A 23,786-nucleotide genomic window follows, 5' to 3' on the forward strand; every position below is an offset into this window, starting at 1 on the left:
TCGAACTCCTGAGCTCAAACGATCCACCCGCCTTGGCCTCCCAGAGTGCTAGGATTACAGGCGTGAGCCACCGCGCCTGGCCCGCCATAGTCATTAATTGTTCTCTGGAAAAGTAACTTTTAATAGCTGCCAAATGTTCTTGTGTGTGAGAGGAATATTTCAGATTTGGTCCCAAGGATGCTTGTTGGAGTCATCCTCAAATTATATCCAGGGCCCGTCACTACTGCCCTTGATCCAATCTAGTGTTTCCTTAATATCTTCCTAGGCCTCGCTGCCTTCATTCTTGACCCCTCAGTTTGTCCGCAGTGAGGCAAAAGACATCTTTATAAAGCTTAAATCTACTCAGAATCCCTCAGTACTGAGCTGCACTTAGGATCAAGCCCCATGTGATCTGGCCTCTGGCCTCCTCTTCCTCCCTCCCCTTTTGTATACCTTGTCCCAGCCACACTGCCCCCTTTCTGCCCCATGATCATGCCTAGCTCAAGGCCACCGCAAGCCATTGGCTCTTTCTTCTTTTTTTTTTTTTTTTTTTTTGAGACAGAGTTTCACTTTGTTGCCCGGACTAGAGTGAGTGCTGTGGCGTCAGCCTAGCTCACAGCAACCTCAGACTTCTGGGCTCAAGCAGTCCTACTGCCTCAGCCTCCCGAGTAGCTGGGATTACAGGCATGCGCCACCATGCCCGGCTAATTTTTTTTTTCTATATATTTTTAGCTGTCCAATTAATTTCTTTCTATTTTTGGTAGAGATGGGGTCTTGCTCTTGCTCAGGCTGGTCTCGAACTCCTGAGCTCAAACAATCCGCCCGCCTCGGCCTCCCAGAGTGCTAGGATTACAGGCGTGAGCCACCGCGCCCAGCCTCTTTCTTCTTTCAATGTGGGTATAGCCACCCCTTTCAGGTTCAACTTGAACATCATTTAGGATTTTAGAGCCCTTTCCCAGCACCCTGGTGAAAGCAACTCTCCTACAAAACCCTATATTATCTTAGCAAATTTCTATGTTTGAAATTCTTGTTTTTTGTTAGTCTCCCATCATGTACTAGGCCCTCAAATGTTTGTGGGCTGGTAGAGGGAATGAGGACCCATTCAGCACCTGCAAACGTGCTTTGGATTGTCAAAGACTGCCTGGCTGTATGTGGGGAGAAATGCCAGCCTGTGCTGGGGCAACAAGAGACTAAACTCACCTGATATCTCAGCAATGTACCAGGGCCCTGTGACACATACACTTTCAAACTTGACTTTTTGCTGTGTTTCACATTGGAAAGTGGCTTCATCCTATCGCTCCGACTGTTAGCTAAGTGTTTATTGATCTGTTACTAGTACAGACTGCTAATATTCAATGGTTTATAATTCATTGCTCTTCTTAATTATTGTGATACTCAAATTGTCCCAGATTTGACCATTGAGAGTCCCTTTGAGTTGATTCCTGTGTTCTTGTGATGGGCCCCTGTCAATTCTTTGAACACTTCCTTACTTTTTGGCTCATCTTATATTCACCCTCCCTCAGCCATTTCTCCAAAGGAGCCTGATTCCTTTTGGTGGTGAATGTTATTGAAAACCAGATCTGGGCATTGGGTGCCCATTGCCATTTCTTTGCTGTTGGGCCCTCCAGCAGAAAATGTGGCTCCATTTTTAGATGACAAAGTGGTAGCTAAGTGACTTGTCCAGACTACATAGCTTGTAGGGGCAGAGTTAGTTTGTAGGGAGCATCCAAGAGGCTTCCTGTGTGTGCAGTGAAAGGTGATGCTTGGCTCATAGGGTATCCACGGTTCCCTATGTAGCATTCTAAGTACTTGGCATGGGACCTGTTTCAAAGTAGGTGCCTAATTAAAAGCTTGCTGTGTGATGAAGCATTAACAGAGATGGAACAGCAAGGAGAGGACAAGTGGGGTGATGGTGGATTGTGGAGCTTCATGTGGGAAATTTGAGAAGGAGTTGTTGGGAGGATATGGAGTTGGGCTTCTTATCAGAGAGAGACCAATGCCAACTCATGACACAGTTGTCAGTTTGGGTGAAGGTAAGTGGAGAGAGAAGTGGGCTCAAGGAGGGCTGTTCAGGGTGTCTTCCCCAGGTACCAGAGGAGGAAAAAGTGAGTGAGGAACTGAGGCAGGAGTTACTGGGCCTGGCCTGGCCTGGCTTTACCCTCAGCCCCGTGTGGAGTGTCCAGGTGAAGGTTGTTCTTTTAGCCTGTGTGGACATGACTGAGTTGCATAATGAGGGCTCACAGGTAGAGAGAGCATGGTCTGTCCTGAATTCTGGCGAGATAAGATGGAATGATTGTCATACTTGCTGACTGGTTAGGGGGTGTGCATGCGAGTTGATGGTGGAATAATCCAGTGTTTGCAACACACTTGAATACTGGTCTGTCTAAGGGATGGAAAATTTAAGGTCTCATTCTAAGTGAGCTATATTGGCTGCCTGCAAAACTTAGTTTGACTTGTGTGGGCTGTTGGTTACTTTATTTCAGGAGGTTGTGGCAACTCTGGAAGTCACAGTGGCAGAGGATGTGCTGCTTGGTGTCAGCCAGGAGTGTCTATTGGTATACCCATTGGGTAACGTCAGCCCCTAAAGCAAGGGCTTCCCTATACTTTATATTGGTATATACTTTATACAACAGTCCATAGGATCAAGAGAAGGAAGAAGGGGTCTGCCTGCCTGGAGGGTATAGCCCTGAGATCCTGGAACCTGTGCTCTGATACCCTTTCCTTTCTTCTTTCTTTCTTTTCTTTCTTGAGATGGGGTCTCATTCTGTCACCACTGCTGGAGTGCAGTGGTGTGATCACAGCTCATTGCAGCCCCAAACTCCTGGGCTCAAGCAATCTTCCCACTTCAGCCTCCCAAAGTGCTGGGATTATAGGCGTGAGCCACTGCACCCGGCCTGATCCCCTTTCATGGACAGCCCTTGTCCTGTCTCAGCTTGGCTGGAAGTTTTTGCTTACTCTGCTGTTCTCTAGCTCTGCCTTGAGAATTGATTTGTAGTTATTGACCCCCAGCTTAACTCTCAAATGGACTCTTTTTTGTTTCTTAATTTTTTTTAAATTTTATTTTAAATAGAGATGGGTCTTGCTCTTGCTCAGGCTGGTCTTGAACTCCTGAGCTCAAGTGATCCTCCTGCTTTGGCCTCCCAGAGTGCTAGGATTACAAGTGTGAGACACTGTGCCCGGCCCAAATGGACTCTTTTTGACCAGACGTGAGAAGGGCCTAGGTACTTGTGGCCAGCATAGCCTTTCGGAGAGACCCAGGCCATGGGACTCCTATCTCTTCTCCTGTGGCCTCAGGACACCCTAAAGCAGGTGGTCTTGGCATGTACTCCCTTGAATCCTTTGAATCACACTACATGTCTGTATACAAAGTTCATCCAGATCTTGACTGTCTTTTGCTTTCATAGCTGCCTTTGGATCTGCGAAACCCTTTCTCCCCATCAGGGGCTGTGGGGATGTCCCACAAAAGCCAGCTTGGCCTTTGCTCGGTAGATCCTAGCTTGTCCTGGGCTGGCCACAATATAAGTCACCCATCCTGACTCTTGCCTCCCTTGGGATTGGTGCTGGCTCACTCATCTCTGACTTGAGTGAGTGAGGGACTGACTGAGGAATGTGATTAAATGACTGAAAATGTTCTAACCCCTCCCTCTATGGTGGTCAGGGAGAGATGTCTTTGCATCTCATGAAATGACTGGACTGCCCCCTCAAATGTCTTATTTTGGTAGAGCCTGCGAGGATGGCTTTTCATTCTGCTTGCCCTCAGCTTTCTTGCCTGCAGACAATGTGGGCTTTCCCTCAGCCCAAGATGTCAGCAGGCCGGGAGCAGCCCTTCATGGGACTGTGCTCTCAGCTGCTGGCTTGGGCCCCCAATTGTTCTCCTGAGAACAATGGGCACTCTCTTTGGCTGGGAAGGGGAGTTCATGAAAGGAGTGTTTCTTTGGATGCTTGAGAGCTTTGTGGCAACCCCGCCTGTGTGAGATGAACTACAGTTTCTTCCTGCCTTGAGTGGGTGTTCCCTGGTTCTGAATGGACTCCTTGTGAACACAGCACACCGGGAAATGCGGGTTGGCGAAGGAAGGCATCCTTGGGGGTGGGCTGTCAGAATGGCATTTGCCCAGACTCATCAACTCACATACTTATTGAAAATATAGGCTTCTGTGTTTTTAAAAAAATTACTGACAAGGATTGAAAGCGTGACACTGGAATAGATAATGTCAGGGCTTGGAACTGAAGGACTGATTTTGAGCATTTTTTTAGTGGCTGTAACTATAGTGTGCTGCCCTTTATTTTTTGGGGGGAAAAGATTAAATATTTTTATTTTTGGTGGGAACAGTTAACATCACATAAAATGCTTCATAGCTCAGAATAGAAGGGCACTGACTGAGCTGGATAAGTGTGTTCTGAATGTGATCCTGTGGCCTTGGTCTTTGTGGCAGGAGCCGTGTGCTGGTTTGATGTTTGCATGTCTAACAGTAGGACCAATGATTGTGTCTTGTGGGTATGAGTCTGCTTTATTTAGCAAAGCAGAGGCCCCCTGGACTCACTTCCCCCATGGTTTTTCACCTCGGGTAGAGACGTAGGCCTGGCCTCTGACCTCAAGCTAGAGGCTCTTCCTGTTGACTTGTGCTACCTCCCTGCAGTACAGCCATGTGACTTCCCATGCTCATCATTCACAGAAGGCCACAGAGCAGATTTATCTCATAGTCCATGGCACAGACACAGGTTAACCGTCAGTGTGAGTTAGCACCAAGGCTCAGACCACATCAGAGGGACCATCTCCTGTTTCCCTGAGCAGAGGACACCTAGCCTACAAGAGGCCTTGACCACCTCATGTGGGAGTGCCTCTAGGGTGCTGTCTATAGTACCCAGCCACAGATGGCTGCAGGTTGGCCCACCTCTGCAGCTTGGCTGAGGTGTGAGGGAGCTGAAAGGAGCTAATGACCAGATCTGAGGGAAGGCAGGGACCTTGCTAGAGCAGGCTTCTGCAGGTCCAAGCAGTGGGGTGTCACGGGACAGCATTCGTACCACTTTGAAATGGATCACTGAGAAGACCCCTGGCACATCTTTGGGGGAACACAGGGAAGGGCCCAGCCCACACCCCAAGGGCTGGTGTGTCCAGAGTTGTTGGTTGGAAGGTGCCACTGCAAAGGCCAAAAGGGCCCTCCAAAAGATTTGTAGTGTGAGAGAATGCTCACCAGATTAGTTTCTCGATTATACCTTATTCTTAAGACCCCTCTTTGCTAGCCATCATCAACTGAAAGTGCTTGCCTGTCTATCTAGAGTCTTTGCTTGCCATTTCTAAGTCCTGCAACTCCTGCATGGGTAAGACATCATCTTTTGGGCCCTGAATGATAAAGCTTGTGTTTTCTTGGTTTCAGAAGCCAATTATAATTAATTTGGTCCTAGCAAGAACCTAATTCTTCAGTTTTGTTTTTCAGCTATGCTTAACTGACTGGCTCAGACTGTGGTGGAAACCTGCTTTTTGATGAGGACTAAGTAATGGGAGCTCCTCTGTCCATTTGCTCTTTCTCCAGTTGTGGAATGGTACTGGGTGGGGGTGTGAGACTTTGCTTGCATTTCATGGTGTTTAGTGTCTACAGGTACAGTATCTTTATTAAACCAAGTGCTTGACTGTCTACTCTGTGCAAGAGGGAACTGGCAAAGCAGCTGGAGGGAGTGTCCCAGAACTGAAGAGGAAGCCAGTTGCTAGTCATCTGGTAGTACAGACTGAGGAGTGACCAAAACCTTCAATTTGGCAGTTCCCTGGTTTTTGGTCATGACGATTCCTTGTGGGCATCACTGGGTAGGTAGTCTTTAGAACTCTTCAGGGTCCTGCCCAGGTTTTGTGGTTTTGATTCTTAATGTTTTTGGATGCACTTTGTGGGTTGGGATTTCTGAAGGTGGGTATATGGTTGTTCAAGATATTGTTTTCTGCAGCGTTCAAGATCTTACTTTTCTCAGTGATGGGCTTGCCTTCTGTCTCAGAAGCACATCCTCTCCGAGGGTTGCTGAAACTGGAAAGCTTTCTGGCCTTCTGGGTGGCCTGTGAGTTGGAGGTCATGATCTCCTCGAATCAGGCTGCCCCCTGCAGTTTTTTGCCCCTTGGCAGTTTCTGCCTCTTACAGATATACCCACTAACTGCCTGAAGGCTCCTTTCTAAGACAGCAACTATAAGGTCAGCAGGCCTTGCCTCCCACAGCTTCAAGGTAGTGTTCATGTTTGGTGATGGGGCGTCTAGTGACCTGAAAACCTGAAGGAGTTCCATGGCTGGGACCAGCCTGTCACCCTAAACACATGTGCCTCTACTGCTGAGCATCTCACACCGAGTCCTGCTTCCTGCCTCTTGCCTGCCCTTCCTTGCCTGGCAGCCTTTAGAGGGTTAGTTGTAGATAGTTATGGTACAGCTAGGGTAGAAATTTTTATACTGGATAAACCAAGGACTCCAAGGATAGTCAAGATCCCATGTATAAATAAATATGCCAAGATCCTAGTGTACCTGTTTTAGACTGAAGAGGTGAATGCTGGTCTTTGGGCAGCAAGTCCTCCTCTTCCCCAGTACCCCTCAGGGTTTTCATCCACTCCAGGTAGAAAAGTCTTGACAGGCAAGCAACTCCTGAAGGTGCCCAGCCTTGGCCTTATTCCCCTATAGGATCCTGGCTTCCCCTTGGCTATGGCCTCCCCACTTACCTTAGATGCTCAGCTTTGAGATATGAGCAGGGAGACAAGACCCCACTGTACACTGGGTCCAAGGCCAGTTGGGAAGGACTGGGGAGTGGTGCCTACACATGCCCTGGGCCCATTTGTGCAGCAGTCTTACATTGTTTACTGGGTCTTCTCACAGCCCATAGGAGCCGACGGGACCCAGCATTGGTGGAGAGTCCATCAGGTGCTTGGCCCATAATCATACAAGGATGGGATCGTTTCTTCCATTTTAGAGATGAGGACATTGGGGCTAAGGTCAAGCCTCAGCCTGCCTGGAGCTGGGATTCATGGTAAAAGACAAAGCTTCTCATCTGGTTCGCTGTTGTTACAAGATGAGTCCTGGCTTGTCGTGGGGGCTGCATCTGTCAGAAGGAACTTTCATATCCCACTTCACTCTTAGGCCCCAAGAGAAGAGAGGTGGCCCAGAGCCTGTAAGATTTGAAAGCTGAGGGGCGGGGAGTAAGCTAGGGTTCCCATGGGTTGAGGGGCTCCTGCTTTGTTAGGGTAGAGCAGGTGTTTCATCTCTGAGCACCTCTGTAGTGAGCCAGGCCCTGAGCCGAGTGCCTTCAGGAGGGAGGGACTGTGGACACTGCCAGCCCTTCAGGCATGTTCAAACTTCCTGGGTCAGGGGCTTTCCCCAAATGGCCTTGAAAATGCAGAGATGTCAGTATGCTTGTGGCTTGGCCAGGTTCCTTGTGGAAGTTAGGTTTGTTTTGCTTCCTGTAGCCCTTCTATAAAAATGAATCATTGCGGCTCAAAGAGCTGCTTGGGCCTGACTTTCCCATTACCAAGACACCTGGAGGTGCAGGGGTTTAAGAGTGTTCAGGTTAGTACCTTTCCTTCCTGTGTGAGGAGTACTCATGCCCCTGAGGGGACTGCCTGCTTTGGGGCTGTGGATCCAGGTTGGTCACCTGTCATGCAGCCAGTTCACGGCCAGGGCTTCAGAACCTTGGGAAGCTAGAATCTGCAGAGGGGAAAGCAAGTATAAACTGGAGAGGCTTGGCTCTGTTTCTGTGTCATGGCTTGCCTCAAAGCAATGGGTAAACTTTACATGGCTATAAAGCTGTGCGTAGGCAATAGTGAAAGAATTTGTTTTCAGTAATCAAAATAAAACTACCGGCTCTCAACTTCCATCTTGCAATTTGAAATTGAGGATTATAACTTACTTTGGTAAAACCTGGGATTTTCTTTAATGTTAATCATTTATGTTATGTGATATTAACAGGTTATAATGTTAAGTGGCATAGTTAAAATAAGTGTATGGCTTTCAAGGCTGTCTGTGTGGGAGCCTTGGTCATAGAGGGGCTTGAGTTTGTTCTGTAGGAAAGGTCTGATGGCAGAACTTTGGCTGCTGGGGTCAGCAGCATAGGAAGTGAGTCAGGCTGGGAAGCTTTGAGGAGGCAGGGCCCTTCTCTGTTTTTCTTTTTCTTTTTTTTTTTTTCTTTAAGGTGAGTACATTTCCTTATCTGTTTTGTATTTTATTAATATTTGTAGACCCTCAGTGAGTGGCTCAGAGAGCAATCAGGAAAGAGTTATTCTAATAATAACTCCTAATAACGTCAGTTGTCTTCTCATGGGTCTTTGCTGGAGGTGGGAAACCTGTTTAAACCTGTTTAAAGGGGAGAAAGTATGTAGTGTCTGATAAAGTTGCTGCCTGGACACCCGGGTCCTGCTGGGAGTATCAGGTACAAGCCTGGGGTCTCCTTCCTAATCACTCGAGTACTTTGGCTTTTGGCAGGAGGAAGCTCGGGGGACCAGAGCCTCTGGGGAGCCCAGCAGTCATGGCATTAGCCTTCCTGCCACAAGGAGGGAAGCATTTTAGTATCCCTCTGCTGATAAGCAGTGGCCATGAAGGGCAAGGGCTGAGGCTAGTAATGAGATGTACTGTCTGTTGGCCAGTGTGTTCCTGGACTTGGTATAGGGTAGTGGATCTGAGAGGACCTTCAGGCAGACCACCTATGGATGCCACCTTTCTTGCACTGGGGACAGGAGTAGGTTTTTTCCAAAGGTAAGAGAAACCACAGATAGGCCTGGGCAAGAACAAGTCTTATTTCCTTTTTGTCAGCTGATAGTGGAAGTTTCTATGGCAGCATTCCCTTGGATGCTCTGAGTATTACGAGTTATGCCCCTGTGGAAAAGGACTTACACACTGAAAGAAGTCTGGGAGGTGCTATTGGGTGGAATACGGGGATGAGCTCCTTAGGCCTGCTTCTCTGCCTGGGCTCTCCAAGGGCAGAAGAGAGCCCTATATAGTTCTCATACTTGGTTAACTATAGAATCTCTCTTTTAGAGAGATCAGAGCTCCTTGGGATTCCTTTGATAAACACTATTCTAGAATAGTTGATTCTAGTCCCCTTACCCTGGACACCACGGTTTTTCTTGAGGTTTGAGAAGCAGGGTTAATTAAGACATTAGACACAGCTAGCTTTATTTGTACACGCAAATATGCCCCCTGCACTTGAATGTAACGTGATGATTGTAAAGTGAGTCCTTCAGGGCATTGAGCCCTTCCTTGTACCCAGACCTGCATGCTTCTCCACTTCTGGGCAGGAAAGACACCAGACCAGGCATATGACCTGAGCAAAGGCATGGTGTTGGTGGAGAGCAGGGGGAGAGGTCTGAGGCAAAACTGGAGAGAAATGGTGAGGGCTGGGATGAGAAACTGTAACTTGATTCTTTAGGTAGAGTGGGTGAATAGGTGGCAGGGTGTGTCACTGTTATAAAAATCCACAATGTTCTTGAACTCCATGACAACAGTTCTCTGGAATGAGATGTGCTTGAATGCCAGTACTACTGTCTCCCCAGTGTGTGGCCCTGGGTAAATTATTTGCCTCCCAATCTATTCCATCTCGTAGCCCCAGACTTTTGTGACAGGTAAATGAGGTCGGTTGTGCCTTTCTGGGGCAAGGAGTTGGCTTCTGCAACAGGAATTCTGAATTATATCCCAAGCCTATCACACAATTCAGGCTGAGCCAGTGGTTAACTGTTGTGATCATTCTCAGGTTATGCAGTGACAATAGCAATTGTAATTCATACTTGTGTCTCCTCTAGGTATCAGCAGCAGGAAAGGAGGCTTTGCCATCTTGGCTGCACTGGGATCTGCAGAGCCACACCCTGGAGGGCCTCCCCCTCGACACCGATAAGGGTGTGCATTACATCTCAGTGAGTGCTGCACGGCTAGGGGCCAATGGGAGCCATGTCCCCCAGACCTCCAGTGTGTTCTCCATTGAGGTTTACCCTGAAGACCACAGTGAGCCACAGTCTGTGCGGGCAGCCTCACCAGACCCTGGTGAGCTGGTGTCATCTGCCTGTGCAGCTGATGAGCCTGTGACTGTCTTGACAGTGATTCTGGATGCTGACCTCACCAAGATGACCCCAAAGCAAAGGATCGACCTCCTGCACAGGATGCGGAGCTTCTCAGAAGTGGAACTTCACAACATGAAGTTGGTGCCTGTGGTGAATAATAGACTGTTTGACATGTCAGCTTTTATGGCTGGCCCAGGAAATGCAAAAAAGGTAGTAGAGAATGGAGCCTTGCTCTCCTGGAAGCTGGGCTGCTCCCTGAACCAGAACAGTGTGCCTGATATTCGTGGTGTGGAGGCCCCTGCCAGGGAGGGCACTATGTCTGCCCAGCTTGGCTACCCTGTGGTGGGTTGGCACATTGCCAATAAGAAACCCCCTCTCCCTAAACGCATCCGGAGGCAGATCCATGCCACACCCACACCCGTCACTGCCATTGGGCCCCCAACCACAGCCATCCAGGAGCCACCATCCAGGATTGTGCCCACCCCAACATCTCCAGCCATTGCTCCTCCAACAGAGACTATGGCTCCTCCGGTCAGGGATCCTGTTCCTGGGAAGCCCACGGTCACCATTCGCACTCGAGGCGCCATTATTCAGACCCCAACCCTAGGCCCCATCCAGCCCACTCGTGTGTCAGAAGCCGGCACCACAATTCCGGGCCAGATTCGCCCAACGATAACCATTCCTGGCTATGTGGAGCCCACTGCAGTTGCTACCCCTCCCACAACTACCACCAAGAAGCCACGAGTATCAACGCCAAAACCAGCAACGCCTTCAACTGACTCTTCAACCACCACGACTCGCAGGCCAACCAAGAAACCTCGGACGCCCCGACCAGTGCCCCGGGTTACCACCAAAGCTCCCATCACCAGATTGGAAACTGCTTCCCCGCCTACTCGCATCCGTACCACCACCAGTGGAATGCCCCGAGGGGGAGAACCCAACCAGCGCCCAGAGCTCAAGAACCACATTGATAGGGTAGATGCCTGGGTTGGCACCTACTTTGAGGTGAAGATCCCATCAGACACTTTCTATGACAATGAGGACACCACCACCGACAAACTAAAGCTGACCCTGAAGCTGCGGGAGCAGCAGCTGGTAGGCGAGAAGTCCTGGGTACAGTTCAACAGCAATAGCCAGCTCATGTATGGCCTGCCTGACAGCAGCCATGTGGGCAAACATGAGTATTTCATGCATGCCACAGACAAGGGGGGCCTCTCAGCTGTGGATGCCTTCGAGATCCATGTCCACAGGCGCCCTCAAGGGGATAAGGCTCCTGCGCAGTTCAAGGCCAAATTTGTGGGTGACCCGGCACCAGTGGTCAATGACATCCACAAGAAGATTGCTTTGGTGAAGAAGCTGGCCTTCGCCTTTGGAGACCGAAATTGCAGCACCATCACCCTGCAGAATATCACCCGGGGCTCCATTGTGGTGGAATGGACCAATAACACATTGCCCCTGGAGCCCTGCCCCAAGGAGCAGATCATGGGGTTGAGCCGACGGATTGCTGAAGATGATGGGAAACCTCGGCCCACCTTCTCCAATGCCCTGGAGCCTGACTTTAAGGCCATGAGCATCGCTGTGACGGGCTCTGGCAGTTGTCGGCACCTACAGTTTATCCCTGTGGCACCACCCAGGAGGGTGCCCTCAGAGGCACCACCCACGGAGGTGCCAGACAGGGACCCTGAGAAGAGCAGTGAGGATGACGTCTACCTACACACAGTCATCCCAGCCGTGGTGGTTGCAGCCATCCTGCTCATTGCCGGCATCATTGCCATGATCTGCTATCGCAAGAAGCGGAAGGGAAAGCTTACCCTTGAGGACCAGGCCACCTTCATCAAGAAGGGGGTGCCTATCATCTTTGCGGATGAACTGGATGACTCCAAGCCCCCACCCTCCTCCAGCATGCCACTCATTCTGCAGGAGGAGAAGGCTCCCTTGCCCCCTCCTGAGTATCCCAACCAGAGTGTGCCCGAGACCACCCCTCTGAACCAGGACACTGTGGGAGAGTACACGCCCCTGCGGGATGAGGATCCCAATGCACCTCCCTACCAGCCCCCCCCACCCTTCACAGCGCCCATGGAGGGCAAGGGCTCCCGTCCCAAGAACATGACCCCTTACCGGTCACCCCCTCCTTATGTCCCTCCTTAACCCACAAGCGCCTGGGTGGAGGCAGGGGTAGGGCAGGGGCCTAGAGACAACACAGTGTTGTCTATGGAGACCGGTGGCCTGCAGACCATTGCCCACCGGGAGCCGACACCTGACCTAGCACACGCTGACACACGGGGCCTAGACAAGCCCGCCCTCTCTGGTCCTCCCAAACCCCAAAGCAACTGGAGAGACTTTGGGGACTTTTTTATTTTTATTTTTTGCCTAACAGCTTTTTGTTTGTTCATAGAAAATTCTTCGCTGCGTTTTTGATGGCTGGCTCTGAAAGCACTGTTTGAGTAGAGGTAGATAGAGGGAGCGAGGAACCGTGAATGAACTCGCAGACAGTGCTGGGCGGCCCCCCAGCTCTCTGCGTTTTGCCTTTAACACTAACTGTACTGTTTTTTCTATTCACGTGTGTCTAGCTGCAGGATGTAACATGGAAAACAGTAGCTAAAGATTAAATTCAAAGGACTTTCAGAAGTTAAGGTTAAGTTTTTACATTTAATCTGCTGTTTACCTAAACTTGTATGTATAATTTTAGGGTGGGTATGGGGAAATTGCTTTGCTAAAAATAAGCTCCCAGGGTGTTTCAAACTTAGAGAAGACCAAGGGACAGTATTTTTTATCAAAGGAATCCTATTTTTTCACACTATGTCAACTTGGTTGCTCTGATACCCCAGAGCCTGAATTGGGGGCCTCCTGGCCCTGGCTCAGGGGCCAGGGCCCTGGTGCTGGGTATGCTCTCCCACTGTTGCCAGGAGCTGGAAGCTGGAGGGGCCTCTTGGGCCACAGACATCCCCACCTCCACCCCATGTACACTAGTGGCCCACTACCAAGGGGTCTTCATTTCCATGGAAAAGGACTCCAAGAGTCAGTGGTGGCTGTGGCCCCCAACTTAGGTGCTCCGGGGTGGGCCAGCTGCTCGTGGGGGGGGGGGTCTTGGAGGTCGAGGGACTCGACCACATCAACCTCTTTTTTTTTTTTTCCAACCCTCCTTCTGTGTTTTTTTCCCCCCCTCCTAAAAAGGAATATCATGGTTTTTGAAACACTCAGTGGGGGACATTTTGGTGAAGATGCAATATTTTTATGTCATGTGATGCTCTTTCCTCACTTGACCTTGGCCACTTTGTCCCAACAGTCCACAGCCCCACCCAGACCCACCCCATCCCTTTTCTCTGGCGCTCCAGTCCCAGGCCTTGGGCCTAAATGACTGGAAAAGGTCTGGTGGCTGGGGAGGAGTGCCAGCAATAGTTCATAGTAAAAATCTGTGGGCTCTCAAAGCTAATTTTTTACTAAAGTTTTTATACAGCCTCAAATTGTTTTATTAAAAAAAAGATTAAAAATGGTGACGCTTACAGCAGTTTGTACAAGCTCTTAGTGTTGATTCCATGGAACTGACGGCTTTGCTCATTTTGATTTTCCCCCCCCTTCTTTTCCTAACAGTTTAAATTCTGGAATTACACTGGGGCTTCTTTTGCCTTTTTTAGCAGAACATCCGTCCGTCCATCTGCATCTCTGTCCCATGACTCAGGGGCACCCACTCTGCTTTGATTCTCCTCCTTTGGAAGAAACCATTTAGAGCATGACTTTTCAATTGATGTGTGAGAGTTATTTTGGGTACCTTTTAGGGAGGAATGCCTTTTGCAATAATGTATCCCTTCCCTGATCGAGGGTGGGTGGGTGGACCCAGGCTCCCTTTGTACACGGAGCAGCTACTTCTAAGCCATATCTGTTTTGCAGAGGATTTGTGTGTGCTGCCTCAGGAGGGGAGGAATGGCAGGAGGGGAGGGGTCTCTATCCTACTGTTCACCAGAGGGAGTTTCTCCTTGCGCCTTCTACAGGGCCCAGCCCCTCTCCCCTGTCCCAGCTCCCAGCAGGGTACTCTGGAATGAGTAGTGCCCCTGTGAGGGGAGCCTGTAGATGAGGGCTCAGTGGACTGCTAGTGACTGGGCTCATGTTTCCAAGCCCTGGCCCAAACTGGAGTTTCCCTGATGCCCCAGAGACCGGAACACAAGTGGGATCTGACCTGGTGAGATTGTTTCTAATGACCGCCTCAAAAAATAAACAATTCCCAATGTTCCAGGTGAGGGTTTTGAAAGGCCTTCCAAATGGCTCCGTTGCTCCTAGCAACCCCACCATTGGGCACTGCCTCACAGAGATGTGGCAGGCCCAGAATGGCCTGTTGCCATAGCAACTGGAGGCGATGGGGCAGTGAACAGAATAACAACAGCAACAATGCCTTTGCAGGCAATCTCCTCCCTTGAGCGCTGGGCTGGTGATGGCCACTGGACTCTGAGATGGAGAGCCAATCTTACATTCAAGTGTTCACCAACCACTGACGTGTTTTTATTTCCTTCTATATGATTTTAAGATGTGTTTTCTGCATTCTGTATAGAAACATATCAAACTAAATAAAAGCAGTGTCTTTATTACAACGTCACTGCCTCTGAGCATCTATTTCCCTGGCCCCTGGACAGATTCTTAAACATGAGTGGTGAGGGGCTCATGTGACAGAAGTGGGGACTCTGCCAGGCCCACTCAGAGGTGGCTTGATGGCCTCTGCACAAGCCGTACCATTTCTGTGCTGGGAGGGCTGGGTGCGTGCTCCAGAAGCTCTGCCAACATGTAACCCCCGCTTAGCACCTCTTCTGCTTGTGAGCCAGCTAAGACAAATCTCCTTGATCCTCAATTTCCTCATCTGTAAGGGGTGAGGGGTGGCAGAGAAGCCAATGAGCCTGGGTGTGAAGGAGGATGGTAGGAAAATTTCTGTCACAGGCTTTCTACCCCAGAGTGGGTCAGCCCCTGCACTTTCTGGCCAGGCTGGGTCTCTGTGAAGATGGGGGCCTAGGGATGTCCCTGCTTGCAACTGCACTTCAGCTCCTTTCCCCATTGACTTGTGGGTTTGGACTGGCCAGTCTCCCAGGTAGTCTCAAGGCAGGTTTGGCACTGTTCTTGGGTTGAGGAGAAGTGGAGAAAGGTTTCTGACCAGGCTGCTCTGCCCTGGTTGGTCTGTAGATTCTGGACTCTAAGTGCTTGGTCTGGGTTGGACAGGCCAGCTGGGTAGGCTGAGCATGACTCAGTGCCCAGGAAGGAACAGATGGGTTGTCCTAGGACACTGCTCGGGGTATGGGAGGTAGATGATGCAGCAGCTGTATCTTAAGAGGCAGGATCAAGCCATTGGTCACAGAACAACTGGTGTCTCTTCTGGGCTCACCTCTACCCCCACTAGCTCCTTACCACCCCACCCACCCCTGCAACTCCCAGGCTGCCCCTCTGCTCAGAACCATCAAGATCCAGAGAAGAGACTGGTCCCATATTGCAGATAGAGCTGAGTCTGAGTGGGCAATTGTTGAAGGTCAAACAATTACTTGTGGAGTTAGGACCTGAATGTGTACCACAGTAAGTATCAATAAAGGCTGTCCCCAGCATGTGTTCAGGGACACCTCTCACTCCCTAGAGGCCTAACAGCAGGGGCCCAAGAAATGACCCTGCCCATTCTCTCTTGACTTCAGGAAGCTCTGCTTGTATGTCTAACCCAAAGCCACTGGTTGTGAGTGGAGTTCACTCTCCTGAGCTTAAGTAAGGAACTTCGTCTCAGCAGAGGACAGTAAGGCCAGCAGGGCAGGAAGAAAAGAAGCCACAAGAACCTCTGGCCTCTGCCCACCCTACCTCCTTTGGGGGATAAGGGAATATTTGCTGTTTGGCCTGGCAGGCCCCTGCCCGCCAGCACTCCTGCCAGATCCCTGTGATCTTTTCTTGGTTGGGGTGAGGACTGTCTGCTCAGGTCTTTTGAGCTGGAAGAAAGTGGTAGGGGAAGGGACAGCAAGGAAGGGACTATCAGACTCACGGAAATCTGCCTTCCCACCTGCTTCTGACTCAGGGCAATTTCCTGGGATCTCTCAGGCCTGGCTTCCCCATCTGTGAGGTGGGGACAGTGCTAATCTCTAAGGGGTTCTGAAACACCCTGGGAACTGGGGGGTGGAGTGGAGATAATATGTATCTGTCTGCAAAAGGGGCAGAGGAATCTACATAAAGGCACTGCCTTGGGCTGACCAAAATCCTTGGGAAAGTCCTGGGTCAGGGTTGTTGGCGGGAAAATCTTGTGTATCTAGAAATATGTGGTCAGCCTGACCCTCTAGAATACTACCAGTTCGGTGGGGACTGGAGGCTCCACACTACTTACTTCATTGCGGCCCCAAACCTGGCCCCCTGCCTTGTTCCCAACAGGCTGAACAAGCTCCTAGGAGAGGTCCTTTCCCAGCTCTTCTAAAGCATGGACAGCCCAACTCAAGCATCAGTCTTTTAGGGTGAGCTTCATTTCTATTTCTGTATCTTAAAAATTCAAATTGCCTAGTGGTTTAACTCCTTTCCCATCTTTGTTCATCTTCTCGACCACCATCCTGAGGCAAGGTGACTGAGGCCCAGAGAGGTCAAGGGAGTTAGTTGGTCTGCCAGGTTTTGCAGCTGGTGTGACACCTTTTCAATTCTAAGTGTGACCCAAACATTTTTTTTTCTGACTATAAAATTGTGTTTCTGTTGTAGAGCAGCAAAGAATTACTTGAAGCCTCTACCAAGGGATGCTGGGTACCTTTTCCTTATGGGGACCCTAGAAGACCTAGAGGAGTAGATAGGGCAAGAGGTTCAAAATAGGGGTGCCCATCAGCTGGGGTTTGGATGCTCCTGCAGGAGGGACCCACCTGAGGGCAGCCTGGGGCATGGGCAGCACGGATACTTGGCTGCTGGGGGCATTTGCTAGCCCCACTGCCCCAGCTTTGATGGAGGTGACCCTAGGGTCTCAGCTGGGATGGAGGGGGAGTTGTTCTGTCCATATCCCTGTGGAAGGCTCCTGTGGCCAGACCTAGGCACCTGGGCAGGTTCGGGGCGGGGATAGGGGTACCTTTCAACCTTCGTAATGGCTCAAGGTGTTCTTTAGGTGAGCCTAGCAGAGCGGACTGCAGCGGCTCTGGGCCAAAGAGGGGGACGGTGTCCGCCGACACCCAGAAGGTGGCGCCAGAGGATTAAGGCGCTAACGGTGGGCGGTGCTGAAGAGGCGGGCCGTGGGCGGGGCTAAGAAGGCTGGGGGCTAGAGGTGAGAGGGGCGAGCGGGCGGCTGTGGGTGGAGCTAAGTCCTTCCGGGGAGGGCCGGACGGAACCCGGCAGACTGCAGAGCCGAGACAGCCAGGGACTGGATATAAGTCCAGGAGAGGGCGGGACCGAGCGGGGCTGTGGGCAGGGCTAGGGCCACGGAGCAGGCGGAGCTGAGCCCGCGTGTGGCCCCAACCCGGAACGTCTCGGAGCCCAGCTGCTAACTGGTGGTGTGACTGGGCTGGTCTTCCCTCCATCAACGCCGCACAGTCCCTGAGGGCATCAGGGCGAGTGTAGCTGAGGTTTGGGATCCTCTCATTTACGGGTGGTCTTCTTCCTCGGAAAAGGAAGCTGGCAGGAATAGGAGGGTCTAGTCTGGGGCCCGGGCTTCCGCTCCTGGAGCCCCAGCCAGCAAACCTGGAATTCGGTTGTATGCACTGTATTTGGGAACCAGTAAGGACCCTTACTTTGCAGCACTCCCTCGCCTTAGCTTTTGCATGCCTCCAGGCTTCGCCCAGCGCGGGACCTGCACAGAGTAGAGCTCAGCGTTTATTGGATGCTCTTTTAGTCTCTCCGTCCTCCAGCCTGAGAGCTCCTGAGGGCAGCGCCTACAGGCGGGGGAATAGCCTGAGATACCATACTGACATCTGAGAGGGGCCTGGATGGGGGTCAAGTGCCTCTGGTTGGGTGGTTTGGGGTCACTCGGCATTAGAAGCAGGCAGGGATGGGGCACCTGGTGACTCACTCTTTCCCCTGGAGTGGGGACACCCTGAAGCCCCAGGGAACACCTTTGGCAAAGCTGTCTCCACAGCTCCAGGCACACACGGGGAACATCTAGTTGGCGGTTGGCTAGGGCTTCCAAGGCCAGGGCTGAGGATGTTGTTGTCTTCTGACCTTATGGTTTTACCCTTTCAGGCTATAGAGGGAAAAACCCAAGTTTGGGGCCTGCCAAAATGATCCCGAGCTCGGACCAGCCTGCTCCCTTTCCAGGGCATTGGACCCATTGGTCCAGGACCACTCCCCATTTCCCTCAGCACCTCCATTACAAAAAGTCTTGAGAGAGAGATGCAGAGAGGGGCTGCACCAGCCCATAACAGCAGGAGGTGGAGTGGATAAGGGGTGTTCTGCTGGGGGATAGATAACAGCTTGTCCCTGAGCATGCCTGAGAGAGGAAACTAGCTTTGTCCTAGACCAACTCACCCGCAGGGAACACATGCCTGGTTGGGCTGGGCAAGGAGCTGGGCATGGGGGATACTGAAGGGGATGTAGTTCTGTGCTTGTTTCAGGAGCATGTGAGGTGTGTGTGTGTGTGTGTGTGTGTGTGTGTGTGTGTGTGTGTATGGAGGGGCAGGTCTGCCTTCCTGTGCCCAGTGTAGTGATTAGAGTGCAAATGAGAGGCTGAGGAGGCATCGGCTGTGACCCCAATGGCTCTGACTCAGCAACCGCTGTGCCCTCCAAGCCCTGCCCTGGGTCCGAGGCAGCATGTCAGCATACTCCTGGAACTCTAGCTTCCTCAGAGAGCCTCAGGATCAAGAAGGGCTAGGAGGAGAATGTGCCCACTCTGTGAGGCCCAAGAGGTTCCCTGGAGCAGAGCTGGGAATGGGGGGGTGGGCCTGGTCAGAATCTCAGCTGAACACATGCCTTTTTGCTTTCTTGGTAGCAAATGGAGGATGTCCTTTGTCCAGCCTTACTAGGTATTCTCAGTCTGCATTGTCAGCTCATTGTCAGAAAGAATGCCTTCCCGGAAAGCTGATGCCCACGCCAGGCCTCCCAGCTGGAGGGGTTATTAATACATAAATAACAGTGGTAACCCAGATGTTGCTTCCCAACTGATAGCTGCTGCCAGCCCAGAACCTGGTGGAGCCAGGAAGCAGTCTCCTCAGACAACCCTGATGCCTGAGTGTGAATTTAGCTCTCATAGCCTAGCCTGGTGATGTGCGGCCACACCTACCACTGCAGGGTAGGATAGTGGTCCTATACTGAAGGGTTAAGAGTCAAGCCTTCCAGGTTTAGGGCTTGATTTAAGCAGCAGACAGGCAAAGGCCAGACTTGGAGATCATAGGCTCAGTTAGAGCAAAGTAGGCTCAACAGTCTTGGTTTCTGCTATATCCTTGGGGCCTATCACAGTGCTGTCCTAATCCTAGGGCTCAAAAGTCACCAAATTTAACTGAATTGAAATCACCCATCCTTGCAGAGGCCTAGGGGACCTTTGTCACAGAGGTCCTATGGACCTTTCTATTTGTCACAAGGGTTTTGCTTCACCATCAAAGACCTCACTCCCTGCCCCATTCTGTCCATCTTTCCTAGAAGGCAGGAGTTCTTCCTGGGAGCTGCCTGGGCACTCAGTGAAGATGATAGAGCAAACAAGCCCTACTGTAATCCACTCTGATCCGGACAGAGCTGGAGTTCAGTGGAGAGAGGGCTTTGTCCCATGGCCTGAGGTCCCTGGTGATAGAGGGTGATTCTCAGAAATGTCCTTTGGTTTGCCATAGGAGAGCCACAGAGGAGTCAGGAGATAGGGCCCCCTCTAAGAGACATCCCTGAAGACAATCAGAACTAAGTCTGATGGAGGGGCCCGAGCAAGCTGCCCCTTCCCCCGAACTGTCAGTCATGTCTGAACCTCTGTTGCCTGGGGTAGGACACATGGGCTGGTCAGGAAAGGGCATAAGTGCATGACTTTCCACCTGGGCCTGTTCTTCCCCCATTCCATGGAACAGAGATGGGTGGGGGGCACTCCATGAGAATTGGGATCCTAGTGGGAAGGATCACAGAAGGGTTTCAGGTGGCATTTTCTATAGTTTATTGGAAACAATTTGTGTGCCTATCTCACTCTTTCTGCAAACAGAGCTCCTCAAGGGCAGGTCCTACAGTCTTCTCTGGACCTGGCACTGAGTAGGAGTTGGGTACATGCCAGCTAAAGGAGGATAAGTGCATGCATCCATGAGTAAGATAGGCAAAGCCAGCCCAGAGGCCCGTCTGGGGAAACACAGAAGGGCAAGGGAAGCAGTATGTTTTGACGTGGATGCTTACAACTTGAAGAAACTGTGGCTTCATTATTTTTTCTTGTCACAACAAGCCTTCAGAAGCATGTAACTCTAATAGCAATGGAGCTCAATTAGCTTTCTTGAGAGCAATGCATGGGCGGTGGGGTTAGGCTTGTGGTAAACATTTCTGACATTTTTTTACTGCCTTTTTTTCACCTAATGCAAACAAAGACTTGCATAATGCAACAGGAAAGGAATTATGCAGGCAAGACAACAAACAAATTCTGTACCTTCCAGCATTATTCCTCTTTCCCACTCTACCAAGAGCTATGGCTAGCAGAAGACCCTGGTATACAAGCGAGGTTGTCCAGGCCAGCCCAGGTGGGCTGCTGAGCAGGACAAAGATCAAGTCTCTTGTTTGTAGATTTGTGTCAACCTGAGGCTTGCTTGGGGGGCTGCCTTTTTCCCTATGTTAGTGGGTGGTGCCAACAAACCTTAGCCAGGAGGGAAAGCCTCTGCTTCTTTGGGCTTCCTTCCTTCCTTCCTCTTCAGTTCTGTTTCCCTCTCCCAGAGGAATATTGGGGGCAAGAAGCCAATTTCCTGAGTTGCTTCTCACTGGGAGGTGAGACAGGCTTCAGTAGCACTATAGCAAAAAGAAAAGTACAGAGTTCAGGGAGCCCTGTAGATAGGAGCCAGCTCTCCCCAGCCTCTCTGGAATAGTCCAAAGCCCATGGCACTACAGCATCCAGATGCAGTCTCTCCTCTGCCATCCTTCCCCATTCTCTTCCACCTCTGATCTCTGCATCTGCTACTCTTGCCTGCAGTTTGCCATTCTTCTTCACCCCCATAGACATCTTCATCTTTGGATCCTGTGCCTCCCTGTGGAGGCCACCACAATGAATGCATCGGCCCAGGGTGAACTGGACTGTGGGAGGAAGCAGGAAAGACCCAGAGTCTGAGCTCTGCCCCTCTTCCCCTTCCTGGGGCTGATCCGCATGCTGCCTTACCTATGGCCCAGCTGGCCTCTGGGTACAGTTCCTGGGGTCCTACTATCTCTTCATTCTCCCAAAATTTGCCTTCTAGTGACTAATCATTCCACTAACCCAACAGTGAGCTGGCTCTGACTGGGTCTTTTCCTACCTGGATGGTTTTCTTTTTTTTTCCTGATTCCATTTTCACTCTGGTCTGAGAGCACAGGTTAGAGAAGCAAGAGGACACATGTCTACCCATCAGTTCCATTTTGGCATGTGGATTGATTCTCCTCACATCTGGCCTTCTCCAAAATGGCTGTCATGTGTCACGTGTCATGCTGAAGGAAGAAGATACCTTCAGCAAGTGAAGCTTAGGGAGCTGAGAAACTCCTGCAGGGTCTCTAGGTCCATCCTGTCCCTGGTGGGGCAGTTGGAGCCAGGAGGGAATGGTACCAGACACACCACACAGCTGGTTTGCACAAACTGAGAGATTTGTTTATTCACTCGTCATAAAGTACAGTCAAGCCTAGTGAATTCTCCTAGGTGAGTGAAGATAGCTCATCAACAACCGCTGCATGAGGAGAAACTGAATGCAATCTCAGTACTCTCCCTGTTATTTATTAGGTCAGAAGCTAAAGCCAAAGATCTCTCTGGGTGTTTTTAAGCCTGGTGGTTGGGGGACCCCTTGGAAATGCTGGTGAGCAGCATGGAGAACCCAGCCCAACCATCAGCCCCTGAGGGCCTGCTGAAGGGCAGCCCAGGGGATAGGACAAAGCATACAAGGTCCTGCTGTTGAGGAGCCCCAGTCTAGGTCAAGAGAAAGGAAATAACCCCTAGGGTGGTGAATAAAAATGGGAGACTGAATCAGAGCCCCAGACAATCAGAGGCCAGCACCATCCCACGCTTGGCAGGAGTGCCTGGGCTGATTGCCAGGGGTGGATGTTGACAGGGCAGGAATGTTCCTGGGGATGCTCCTCAGAGGAAATGGAACAGGGAGAGTTGAGAGGAGAGGAGGGGCACCACTGACCCATACTTCTAGGTCCTCCTGGGTCCTCTATGCTGTACTCTTTGTCATCAAGGCAGCAGAGAACCTGGAGTTCTGCTAACAGGCAGGAATTCACTCTGAGCAGGGAAACTCCCCAGGCCTGCTGGCTGGGTATAGCTAATTACCCCCACAGGAAATAGGGGCATGTTGATTTAAATCTGTGGAAAGCTACAGCTCTTGTGGCTTATACAAAAACAAAAAATAAACATCTTTTGCCATTTTCCAAGTAGCCCAACCCACACTGACTGGTGACTGAAGCCAGAACAGCCTGGGTTGGGACGAGGTCAGGCCATTGGTCTGCCCATAGTGCTTGTGCACATGTTCTTCCCCAGAAGAAAAGGTGTGGCATAAGACCCCCAAATCCCAGACTACCACCAGAGAGACAACTAATAAGAGAGCTGTCATGTGTGTGCCAGGCACCTGTCCTTGTGTTTTACTACAATCAGCCACTACACCCTTATAACCCCCCATATTAGAGGGGTTACTAATATCCTAACTTTGCAGACTAGGAAATGGAGGCTCAGCAAGCCTAAGAGTGGTGGGGATGACATATGGACTCTTGTGGAGCCTAAATGTGCACATGTAGTCACCAGACTCATGAAGCTAAATCAAACATCCTATAGCACAGGAGGAAACACAGTAAGGACCATTATAATGCAGGCAGACAGGCTTTCCTCATCCAAGGTAATACCAGTAAGGCCAGGCAGTTTAGTCTGAAGCACAGCAGATAATAAGGTCAGAAGAAAATGCTAGGAAGTGGGGGCTCTGCATTTCCTCTTTCTCTTACCTGCTCCTCCCAACCTCTGGGTTATCGGTGTTCACTGGGATCCCTGGATTATTCCAGGTCAGGTTAGATCTACTGACATCCTAAATGATATATTCCTTATCATTAGGAAAATTAAATAGGTTCAAGTTACTTAAGCCCTTCTACACAGCCATGATTTACGAGGCCAAAAGTGCATTGGAATATCATGTGGATCTTCTGGGAAACATTCTCTCTCAGGAAAGCACAGGCTTATGTGAGAAGCCATGAGGCAGATAATGCTGAGTAGTGTGCAAACACCAGTCTGTAAACATGAGACAGGGGAAAAGAAATTCAGTGAGCTCTCAGGTTAATGCAGAGGCAACCTGCAGCCCCTCATCTAGACACTCTTTGGGAACCACAGCTCAAGGCCTCAAAAACATCAACTCCTCTTCCCCATCCCCAAGGTCACTCTCGCAGGGCCTGCTGAGGTGGCCTTTCAGCTGACTTCAGGCCAGTCCTGACAGACCCTCCATCTTTCGCCGGGGCGCTTCCTGAGACTCCTGTTCCATGGCACTAGGCCTCAGCGTGAACCCCAGATGGTTCCCATTGCCATCTGGATAAAGTCTTCACTCCCCAGCTGGCCTTCGCGACCCTCAAGATCCGGCCGTACCACCCTGTCTCTTTCCTGCTACGACCTTGCGTCTCCGAACACTCTTGTTCCTTTGCCTTTGCCTTTCTAACTCCTATGCATCCTTTGAGGCTACATTCTGATGGCCCCTCTCCGAGGACTGTCATGACGCCCACCCGCTGCAACACTCAGGTTA

General features: G+C 50.7%; 1 protein-coding gene across 3 annotated transcripts in view; it reads left to right on the plus strand.

The window, feature by feature from the left end:
* DAG1 (dystroglycan 1 (dystrophin-associated glycoprotein 1)) overlaps positions 1–14,567 on the plus strand; it is a 71,340-nt gene extending 56,773 nt beyond the window's left edge. For all 3 annotated transcript variants that reach the window (XM_012637972.1, XM_012637966.1, XM_012637960.1), the window contains exon 3: positions 9,730–14,567. In XM_012637972.1, the coding sequence (XP_012493426.1) occupies positions 9,730–12,132 (2,403 nt within the window). In that variant the 3' untranslated portion in view covers positions 12,133–14,567. The remainder of the gene's footprint in view (positions 1–9,729) is intronic.
* The last annotated feature ends 9,219 nt before the right edge of the window (positions 14,568–23,786 follow it).

This window comes from Propithecus coquereli, unplaced genomic scaffold (assembly GCF_000956105.1).
Source record: "Propithecus coquereli isolate 6110/MARCELLA unplaced genomic scaffold, Pcoq_1.0 Scaffold1, whole genome shotgun sequence".
In the NCBI taxonomy this organism is placed as follows: Eukaryota; Metazoa; Chordata; class Mammalia; order Primates; family Indriidae; genus Propithecus; species Propithecus coquereli.